At 38.8% G+C, this 12,068-nt stretch overlaps 1 protein-coding gene across 1 annotated transcript in view; it reads right to left on the bottom strand.

Moving 5' to 3' along the window:
* cfap74 (cilia and flagella associated protein 74) overlaps positions 1-12,068 on the bottom strand; it is a 404,620-nt gene that overhangs the window by 172,754 nt on the left and 219,798 nt on the right. The window contains exon 11 of the mRNA XM_072244753.1: positions 10,288-10,442. Within this exon, the coding sequence (XP_072100854.1) occupies positions 10,288-10,442 (155 nt within the window). The remainder of the gene's footprint in view (positions 1-10,287; positions 10,443-12,068) is intronic.

Genomic DNA, 12,068 nt, shown 5'->3' with positions numbered 1-12,068 from the left:
ATGCCATGGAGACTGGGTTACTAGCAATGAGCATAGGTCCGTGGTACAGAAGGGAAAGAGGAAGAAAAGGGAAGTGGTAGTGAAAGGGGAGTCAACAGACAGGAGATACTGTGGATGTGAATGGGTTGCCTCCCCGGTACCAAGATCAGGGATGTCTTGGATCGTGTCCACAATATTTTGGAGAGGGAGGTAGAGCAGCCAGATATCTTGGTACACATTGGTACCAATAACATAGGAAGAAAAAGCAAAGAGGTCCTGAAAAGAGAATTTAGAGAGCTAGGTAGAAAGTTGAGAAGCAGGACCTTCCGGATAGAAATTTCTGGATTGCTGCCTATGCCACGCACCAGTGAGGGTAGGAACAGGATGAATTGGCAAATTAATGTGTGGCACAGAAGCTGGTGCAGGGGGCAGCGCTTCAGGTTCTTGGATCTTTGGGATCTCTTCTGGGGGAAGGTATAACCTGTTGAAAAGTGATGGGTTGCACCTGAACCCAAGGGGAACTGATATTCTTGTGGACAGGTTTGTTAGAGCTGTGGGGAGGGGGGTGGGAACTGGAGTGAAGGGACGCAGGATAGGACAGATGGTAAAAAGCAAAGATAGCGTGGAGTCAGATTGTCAGGAAGGGCAGGCAGATGAATAGGACATAACTGCAGCCAGCAGGGTGAGTATCAGTGCATTAGTGATGCAGAATCAAAAGGGGTAGCAAATACAGCACTCAAAGCGTTATATCTCAATGCACGGAGTACAAGAACTAGGGTGGATGATCTTGTTGCACTGTTACTGATTGTCGGGTATAATGTTGTGGCCATCATTGAATCAAGGCTGAAGGATGGTTGGAGTTGGGAGCTGAATATCCAAGGTTACATATTATATTAGAGGGATAGGAAGGTCGGCAGAGGGGGTGGTGCGGCTCTGCTGGTGAAGAATGGCATCAAATTAGTAGAAAGATGTGTCATAGGATCGGACGAATACTTGTGGGTTGGGTTTAGAAACTGCAAGGGTAAAAGGACCATGATAGCAGTTATATATAGGCCTCCCAAAAGTAGCTGGGAGGTGGACCACAGACTGCAACATGAAATAGAAAAGTCACGTCAAAAGGGCAATGTCATGATAGTCATGGGAAATTTCAACATGCAGGTCAATTGGGAAAATTAGGTTGGAAATGGATCCCAAGAGACTGAGTTTGTTGAATGCCTATGAGATGGCCTTTTAGAGCAGTTTGTCATTGAGCCTACGAGAGCATCAGCTATATTGGATTGGGTGTTTTGTAACGAACCGGAGCAGATTAGGGAGCTTAAGGTTAAAGAACACTTAGGAGGCAATGATCAAAATATGATTGAGTTTAACTGGAAATTTGATAGGGTGGAAGTAAAGTCTGAGCAGCAGTATTTCAATGGAGTAAAGGAAATTACAGTGGTATGAGAGAGGAATTGACTAAAATAAATTGGAAGAAGATGCTGGTAGGGATGACCTCAGAGCAACAATCGTGAGAAAAATGAAAAGATGCAGGATAGATGTATTCCACAAATAAAGAAATACTCAAATGACAAAATAATACAACTGTGGCTGACAAGGGAAGTCAAAGCTAATGTAAAAGCAAAAGAGAGGGCATACAATAAAGCAAAAATTAGTGGGAAGACAGAGAATTGGGAACTTTTAAAACCCTACACAATGCAACAAAAAGGATCATTAGCAGGGAAAAGATGAAATATGAAGCTTTTTACAAGCTAGCAAACAATATCAAAGAGTACAGTAAAAACGTTTTCAAGTATATAAAAAAAAGGGAGATGAGAGTGGACAAAGGACCACTAGAAATTGAGACCAGAGAAATAATAACCAGAAAAAATAATAACAAGGAGATGGCAAATGAACTAATGAGTATTTTAAGACCATAAGACAAAGGAGCAGAAGTCGGCCATTCGGTCCATCGAGTCTGCTCCGCCATTTTATCATGAGCTGATCCATTCTCCCATTTAGTCCCACTCCCCTGCCTTCTCACCATAACTTCTGATGCCCTGGCTACTCAAATACCTATCAATCTCTGCCTTAAATACACCCAATGACTTGGCCTCCACTGCCGCCCGTGGCAACAAATTCTATAGATTGACCAACCTCTGACTAAAAAAATTTCTTCGCATCTCTGTTCTGAATGGGCGCCCTTCAATCCTTAAGTCACGCCCTCTTGTACTAGACTCCCCCACCATGGGAACAATTTTGCCACATCCACTCTGTCCATACCTTTCAACATTCGAAATGTTTCTATGAGGTCTCTCCTCATTCTTCTAAACTCTAAGGAATACAGTCCAAGAGCGGACAAGCGTTCCTCATATGTTAACCTTCTCATTCCCGGAATCATTCTAGCGAATCTTCTCTGAACCCTCTCCAACATTAGCACATCCTTTCTTAAATAAGGACCCCAAAACTGCCCACAGTACTCCAAGTGAGGTCTTACCAGTGCCTTATAGAGCCTCAACATCACATCCCTGCTCCTATACTCTATTCCTCTAGAAATGAAAGCCAACATTGCATTTGCCTTTTTCACCACCGACTCAATCTGGAGGTTAACCTTAAGGTATCCTGCACGAGGACTCCCAAGTCCCATTGCATCTCAGAACTTTGAATTCTCTCCCCATTTAAATAATAGTCTGCCTGTTTATTTCTTCTGCCAAAGTGCATAACCATACACTTTCCAACATTGTATTTCATTTGCCACTTCTTTGCCCATTCTCCCAATCTATCCAAGTCTCTCTGCAGACTCTCCGTTTCCTCAGCACTACCGGCCCCTCCACCTATCTTCGTATCGTCAGCAAACTTAGCCACAAAGCCATCTATTCTATAATCCAAATCATTGATGTACAATGTAAAAAGAAGCGGCCCCAACACTGATCCCTGTGGAACACCACTGGTAACCGGCAGCCAACTAGAATAGAATCCCTTTATTCCCACTTTCTGTTTCCTGCCAATCAGCCAACGCTCTATCCACGTATGTAACTTTCCTGTAATTCCATGGGCTCTTATCTTGATTAGCAGCCTCATGTGTGGCACCTTGTCAAAGGCCTTCTGAAAATCCAAATATGCAACATCCACTGCATCTCCCTTGTCTAGCCTACTTGTAATTTCCTCAAAAAATTGCAATAGGTTTGTCAGACAGGATTTTCCTTTCAGGAAACCATACTGAGCTTTGCCTATCTTGTTATATGCCTGCAGGTACTCCGTAACCTCATCCTTGACAATTGACTCCAATAACTTCCCAACCACCGATGTCAAGCTAACGGGTCTATAATTTCCTTTTTGCTTCCTTGCCCCCTTCTTAAATAGTGGAGTGACGTTTGCAATCTTCCAGTCCTCCTGAACCATACCAGAATCTATTGACTTTTGAAAGATTATTGCTAATGCCTCCGCAATCTCCACAGCTACTTCCTTCAGAACACGAGGGTGTATTCCATCTGGTCTGGGAGATTTATCTACCTTTAGACTATTCAGCTTCCTGAGTACTTTCTCTGTCGTAATTGTGACTGCGCACACTTCTCTTCCCTGCCACCTTGAGTGTCCGGTATACTGCTGTCTTCCTCAGTGAAGACTGATGCAAAATACTCGTTCAGTTCCTCTGCCATCTCCTTATCTCCTATTACAATTTCTCCAACATCATTTTCTATTGGTCCTATATCTACTCTTATCTGTCTTTTACTCTTTATATACTTGAAAAATCTTTTATATTATTTGCTGATATTATTTGCTAGCTTCATTTCATAGTTCAGCTTTTCCCTCTTTTTGCATCAGTCTTCAGTGTGGAAGACACTAGCAGTCTCTCAGATCTTGAAGGGTGTGAGGGAAGAGAAGTGAGTGTAGTTACTATCACAAAGGAGCAGGTGCTCAAAAAGCTGAAAGACCTAAGAGTACATAGGTCACCTGGACCAGATGAACTACCGCCTAGGGTTCTGAAAGAGGTAGCGTTAGAGATCGTGGAAGGATTAGTAATGATCTTTCAAAAATCATTGGACTTTGGCATGGTGCCAGAGGACTGGAAAATTGCAAATGTCTCTTCACTATTTAATAAAGGAGGAAGGCAGCAGAAATGAAATTATAGACCAATTAGCTTGACCTCTGTGTTTGGAGTCAATTGTTAAGGATGAGGTTATGGAGTACTTGGTGACACAGTACAAGGTAGGACAGAGTCAACACAGATTCCTTAAGGGAAAAGTTACTGGCATGGTTGGAGCACTGGCTGATTAGTAGAAGCCAGTGAGTGGGAATAAAAGGATCCTTTTCTAGTTGGCTGCCAGTGATTAGTGGTGTTCCGCAGGGGTCATTGTTGGGACCACTGCTTTTCATGTTGTATATCAATGACTTAGATGATGGAATAGGTGGTTTTGTTGCCAGGTTTGCAGATGATACGAAAATTGGTGGAATGGCAGGTAGTGTTGAGGAAACAGGTAGGCTGCAGAAGAACTTAGATAGATTAGGAGAATGGGCATGAGAGCGGAAAATGAAATACAATGTTGGAAAATGCATGGTCATGCACTTTGGTAGTAGAAATAAATGTGAGGACTATATTCTAAATGGGGAGAAAATCCAAAAATCTGATATGCAAAGGGACTTGGTAGTTAACTTGCAGCTAGAATTGGTGATGAGCAAGGCAAATGCAATATTAGCATTCATTTCAAGAGGTTGAGAATACAAGAGCAAGGACGTGATGCTGAGGCTTTATACACGCTGGTGAGGCCTCACCTTGAGTATTGTGAACAGTTTTGGGCTCCTCATCTAAGAAAAGAAATGCTGGCATTGGAGAGGGTTCACAAGGGTGAATCTGGGAATGAAAGGGTTGTTTTATTAGGAATGCTTGATAGCTCTGGGTCTGTACTCGCTCGAATTTACAATGATGAGAGGGGATCTCATTGAAAGCTTTCGATTATTGAAAGACCTAGGCAGAGCAGATGTGGGAAGGATGTTTTCTATGGTGGGAGAGTCAAGGACAAGGGAGCACAGGATAGAGGGGGTCCATTTAAAACAGAGATGCGGAGAAAGTTATTTTGCCAGAGGGTGATGAACTTGTGGAATTTATTACCAAAGACAGCTGTGGAAGCCAGTTGTTGGCGGTATTTAAGGCAGAGATTGATAGGTTCTTGATTAGACATGGCATGAAAAGTTATGGCAAAAATGCTGGGGAGTGGGACTAAGGAGGGGAAAAAAGGATCAGCGATGATTAAATGGCGAAGCAGACCCAATGTACCAAATGGCCTTATTCTGCTCCTATGTCTTATGGTCTATGGTCATATGTTAGTGATATTAAACCTGATTCTGGGAAATGCCTAATCCAGCCTATCATCCTTTATTTTCTCAGCCTATGTATAGTTCGAAACATAGTAACTGCAATAGGTATTGAGCAACATGCACAAAATGCCAGGAACTCAGCAGGTCAGGCAGCATCTATGCAGAGGTGTAAACTGTTGATGTATCAGGTTGAGACCTTTCATCATGACTGATAAAGTATTCGTGTAACTTCTCTCCTAAGTGAGGTGTATGGTTGATGTACTAAAGAGTTCACTGCTGTAAATGGCTATTATCATGTGGCAGCAACTCAGTGCATAAGAGGTCCTGTTGTTGCTCAAACCAAACATCAGAATGGGGAGGAAATGTGATCTCAGTGACTTTGATTGTCGGTGGCAGATGGGGTGGTTTGAGTATTGCAGAAACTGCTGAACTCCTGGAATTTTCACACACGTTTTCTAGAGTTTACAGAAAATGGTGCAGAAAACATAAAGCATACAGTGAGCAGCAGTTCTGCGGGCAAAGTGTCTTTCCAGAGGTCAGAGGAGAATAGCTGGACTGGCTCAAGCTGACAGGAAGATGACAGTAACTCAAATAACTATGCGTTACAAAAGTCGTATGCAGAAGATCATCTCTGAACGCAAGACACATTGAACCTTGAAGTGGATGGGTTATTGCAGCAGAAGACCACAAATGTACACTCAATGGCCACTTTATTAGGTACAGGAGGTTCCTAATAAAGAGTACATGCAAATATCATCCATTTTCTAGATTATCTTTCGTTTTCAATATTTTTATTGATTTCTTACATGAAAGAATACAGTCAAATATATAATATATATTGATTATAATATATTGGAATCACAAATATAGTCTCATTACCTCATATCCATATAAATTAAATTTAAACATAATATTGAAGAGATAATTTTATTATACAAAAAAATCTAAACCGACTACCAGAAAAAAAACAGCTGTTTGGTTAAAAAAAAGGAAAGGAAAAAATCCTTATCGTATCGTAAAACATATTATTAGCCAACATCTGCGCTTAGTAGCAAATCAAAGATTTTGAAAATAATTCAAAAAAGGTCCCCACAATATTAAAAAATCTTGTCTAGGTTCAGAAATTGAACAGCGATTCTTCTCTAAATTTAAGCATTATGTAACATCATTTAACCAATAAGTATAAGTAGGCGGAGTGGCATCCTTCCACTTAAGCAACAATGCCCTCCTGACTATAAGAGAAATAAAAGCCAAAATGTGCAAATCATGTGTCTCCAAAATAATATAATTTCCTCCAACAATACCAAATAAGGAAGTCAAAGGATTAGGTTTAAAATTTACTTTAAAAAGCACCGAAAAAGTTTAGAATACTGCCTTCCAATACTTTTCAAGACTCGGACAAGTTCAAAACATATGAATCAGTGAAGCTTCTCCATTGTTACAGCTATTGTTACATTGTTCTACGAATCTGTGGTGGCCAGTGCGATCATGTTTGCTGTTGTGTACTGGGGCAGCAGGCTGAGGGTAGCAGACACCAACAGAATCAACAAACTCATTCGTAAGGCCAGTGATGTTGTGGGGATGGAACTGGACTCTCTGACAGTGGTGTCTGAAAAGAGGATGCTGTCTAAGTTGCATGCCATCTTGGACAATGTCTCCCATCCACTACATAATGGACTGGTTGACCACAGGCGTACATTCAGCCAGAGACTCATTCCACCGAGATGCAACACAGAGCGTCATAGGAAGTCATTCCTGCCTGTGGCCATCAAACTTTACAACTCCTCCCTTGGAGGGTTAGACACCCTGAGCCAATAGGCTGATCCTGGACTTATTTCCTGGCATAATTTAGATATTATAATTTAACTATTTATGGTTTTATTACTATTTATTATTTATGGTGCAACTGTAACTAAAACCAATTTCCCCCGGGATCAATAAAGTGTGACTATGACTATGACTATCACAATAGGAGATAAATCCAAATAAAAGCGGATATATTATCTTTAGTCATGTGGGCCCTATGAATCACTTTAAATTGTAGAAGGGAATGACAGGCACATAATGATGAGGTATTAACCAATTTAAAAAATTCATTTCAAGTATCCTCAGAAATTGGAATCTGTAAATCTTGTTCCCAGAGATTTTTAATTTTGTCTAAAGGAATATTTCTCATTCCTAACAACATACCATAAATATTAGATATAGATCCATTATGGAAGGGTTTCAAATTAAAAATTATATCAAGCAAATTCTTATCTGGACTTTTAGTATGTAGTTGAGAGCGCAAAAAGTCTCTAATTTGTAAATATCGAAAAAAGTGGGTTTTGGGTAGGCTATACTTAGCTGACAGTTGTTCAAATGAAGAGCGACTATCTCCAACAAACAAATCCTGAAAACATTTAATCCCCAATCTGTTCCACTCTTTTAAAACTACATCAGCCATAGAATGTTTAAAAAAAGTTAGAAAAAAATCGAATTTGAAAGTGAAAAACTCACTAAACCAAAATACTTTCTAAATTGTACCCAAATCCTCAAAGTGTGTTTAACTACAAAATTATCAGTTAAATTACTTAAAGATAAAGGAATTGATGATCTGAGAAGAAAAATGATAGAAAATTTATTAACAGGATTAGCTTCTAAAGAAACCCAGACCGGACAGTCCTCTCGATTAATATAATATAACCAAAATGTAAGATTCCGTATATTGACTGCCCAGTAATAAAACCTAAAATTGGGTAAGGCTAAACCTCCATTCGTTTTTACCTTTTTGAAGATGAACTTTATTTAATAGAGAAATTTTATTTTTCCATACATAAGAAGATATAATAGAATCCAGAGAATCAAAAAAGGATTTAGGAATAAAAACAGGTATGACCTGAAATAAATATAAAAATTTAAGCAAAATATTCACTTTAATAGAATTAATTCAGCCAATCAATGATAAAGAGAGGGGTGACCAATTTGATAGATCCTTCTTAACATAATTCAGAAGTGTAAAATAATTTTCTTTAAAAAGGAGTTTATAATTCCTAGCAATTGTTATGCCCAAATAAGTAAATTGATTTCTTACAATTTTAAAAGGAAGATTAGTATTAACTAATACCAAATTATTCAAAGAAAAAAGTTCACTCTTATGAAAGTTAAGTTTATATCCTGAAAACTGACTAAAGCAGGAGAGTAAAGAAAGTACGTAAGGTAAAGAAGACTCCACATTAGAAATGTAGAGCAAAAGGTCATCAGCATAAAGCGAAACTTTATGGGTAATACCTCTCCTTAAAGTTAAATTTTTCTAAAGTTTTAAATAAATAATTCCTTTCAACCCCATCAAAGGCTTTCTCAGCATCTAAAGATATCACATATTCCGATATCTCTTTAGAAGGAGAATAAATAACATACATAAATGACAAATATTAAAGTGGGAATATCGATTTTTGATAAATCCAGTCTGATCATCAGAAATAATGGATGGCAAAATATTTTCAATCCTACGAACCAAGAGTTTAGATAAAATTTTAGTATCAACATTAAGGAAATTGATCTATAAGAGGAACATTCAGTTGGATCCTTATTCTTTTTAAGAATAAGCGAAATAGAGGCTTCCTAAAAAGATTGTGGCAAACTACCTAATTTAAAAGAGTCCTAAAGGACTGAATATGTGAGGTATAAGCAAAGAGGCAAAAGCATTATAAAACTCTCCAGAAAATCCATCAGGACCCGGAGCCTTCCCCCGTGTGCAAAGAGTGAATAACCTAGGCAATTTCCTCATAAGAAATGGGTTGATCCAGCAATTTTCAATTATCATCAGAAAGTGTAGGAATGTTTAATCGATTTAAGGAATTATTCATTACAGTATTATCTTTAGGTGGATCAGAACTATAAAGTTCAGAATAGAATTCTCTAAAAGAATTGTTTATTTCTAAATGATCAGATGTTTTATCACCATTAGCTTTACAAATTTCTTTAATTTGGAGTTTAACTATAAAGGTCTTTAACTGGTTAGCCAATAGTTTACCCGTTTTTTTCTCCATGAATATAAAACTGACTTTTATCTTTTAAAAGTTGAATTTCAATAGGATAAGTTAAAAGCAGATCATATTTAGTTTTAATTTCAACATGCCTTTGATATAAAACAGGATCTTGAGCCAAAGCATATTTTTGGTCTAATTGTTTCAACTGACTGGCTAATTCAATTCTTTCCTTATTAGCTTTTTTCTTAACACTTGCGGTAAAAGAAATAATTTGACCTCTGATATAGGTCTTAAAAGCATCCCATAAAATAAGACTAGAAGTCTCTTCTAGCATATTCTCTTCAAAAAAACAGAGTAGTATTTGGTAGTGTTCTAATTTGTTCTGTATTTCATTTAAATACCTTACTTTTTAGTTGGTTAAACAGTAGTTTGTTTTTTTTAAAACCTTTTTTTTAATTAAGTGCAATGGTGAACAATAGCCAGATCAGAAATGCTGATCAAGTCAACTAGTTCCCAAAGAGAACTCTGATAGACCAATCAGATGGTTCACTGCTGCTCAGCGATAGAACACAAAACAGGCACAAAGGTCACTAGCCCCTGTACCCCAGAAACACACCTGAGCAGTGCGGCGGAGGTATGCGCTATGCATGACCTGATCTGAAAGCATCATGTTGACTCATAATAGATCATGTTCAGGGTGGAACAGCTTAGTCAAGGATGGGGTGATTAGCACAGATGGACAAATTATACCTCCACTAACCCTTTATAACTATTTCCATGAAACTTTTGCTAATTGGGGCAGCTGCTTAATTGGGCCAAGATGTACTGGTTTTGATTGTCCCAGTTAACTGGAATCCACTGTATTTTGGTTTTAATAACCCTTCCAAACTTCATCATTTGCCCTTTAGAAAAAAACCTACTGAGTATGTAAAGGGATTTAAAAACCTTGAAATGTATATATGTGTTCCTGGCAGTTAGTGTATAATAAAATTCTGAGTGGACTGTAGGAATGGAACATTAGGTTGTTGAACAATCATATACTCACTGTTTCTTTTTCTCAAGTTCTTGCTGCAGCTTTGCACGTATCATAATTTGTTGAGCAACACCACTCTCTAACATCATGGTTTCTTCTAACTTCTGCTTTTGTTTCTCTGCTTCAGCCAAAGCTTTTCTCCTCAGCTGTGCCGCTCGTTGATTTTCCTGTGTGCGAGAGATTTATGCTGCAACTTACTAATTTCGTAATCTGAAAAAACTTGCAATCTACAATCACTGTATCTCTGTTGCAAGATCAAAGATGATAGGAACATGGCTCAGCGAACGTGTCCACAGAATCACTGATTCATGAGGCTCAGGTATGTATTTAGTAGGAAGAATACAAGCTGTACACAGGGAAAATTAAGATACAAAATTCAATATTCGAGATTATTTAATGTCACTCCTAGTAAAGGAGAATGAAATAATTATTACTCCAGATCTGATGCAGCACAAGAAAAAACATAATAAGATAAAACACACAATAATAAAAAGTAAATGTAAATACATAAAATTGCTTATATTCATAGATTGATTATACAGTGCCTATAAAAAGTATTCACCCCCCAGAAGTTTTCATGTTTTAGTGTTTTACAACATTGAATCACAGTGGATTTAATTTGGCTTTTTTGACATTGTCAACAGAAAAAAAGACTCTTTCGTGTCAAAGTGAATACAGATCTCTACAAAGTGATCTAAATTAAGTACAAATATTGAACACAAAATAATTGACAAGGCAGGGGGGCTGTTGAGGGAAAGAGAGTGGAGAAGGAGTGGGATAGGGATTTGGGATCAGAGGTAGGCAACTGGGGAGAAATGGATTATTGTGAAGGGAGAAATAAAGGGAATGAGGAGATAGTGAGGGGACGGATGAATGAAAACCGAGACAAAGGGAATAAAAGAATAGAAATGACGGTGGAGAGAGCTCTGATAGTGAGGAAGATGAACAAGTTCAGAGAGAAGGTGTTGTCATAATTAGGTTTAATGAGAAGGCTCAAGGACACATGAACAACATTAACCCATTTGTGCTAACAACAACTCTGGCAACTAAGATAGGGGAAATAGTATTTGCAAAAGTCCTTAATGATGGCAACCTATTGGTAAGATGTGCGAATGAGGAACAACTTGAAAAAGCACTTGTAGCCCCCCTGGCCACCCTCAGGGTCGCTTGGCTCGCTGTCATCTAGGGAAACAGCCCTTGGCCCCGCCAAACTGGGTAATTAGTTTGTGTGGATGCTGTGTGATGTACCCCACCCTGCCCAAATAACAGACAATACACCAGATACGATTAAATGATTTACTGGGAGTATATAATTAATAAAGAATAAAATATAAAAGGAAAATAAAAGGCGCCACACTTATCAAAGTTCAATCTCTTCGTGCACAGGACCCTTCTTCTTCACCCTGTAACCCCTCGGACCACCTTGACCGGCCGCCTGGGACCAACAACGGTGGTCAACCAGATGCTCCACACGAGTCCATCTCCGTCTCCTCGCCGAACGCCCTCCTTGGGGTCCGACCCTGTTAGCGGACATCACAGAACCTGGTCCATCCTCTGTCTCTCTCTCCCGCCTTCTCCCTCCAAAACCCCGCACATACAAATCTTCCAGATACACCAAAATCATAACAACTATCCCAAATGGTTCGTAACATTTTCTTATCACCGCCTAACCCAAAACAAACTGCTAGTGCAAAAAACTTTCTCAGCGTTTAACATAACAAAGAAGCATTCCCAAGTATAACATAACAAAGAAGTGTTACATAACCGGCAACAATGAATATTAATCGAGACAG

The sequence above is a fragment of the Mobula birostris genome, chromosome 27, assembly GCF_030028105.1.
Source record: "Mobula birostris isolate sMobBir1 chromosome 27, sMobBir1.hap1, whole genome shotgun sequence".
NCBI lineage: Eukaryota > Metazoa > Chordata > Chondrichthyes > Myliobatiformes > Myliobatidae > Mobula > Mobula birostris.
Note: the sequence above shows the minus strand (reverse complement) of the source record. Positions and strands in the feature narration are given on the sequence as shown.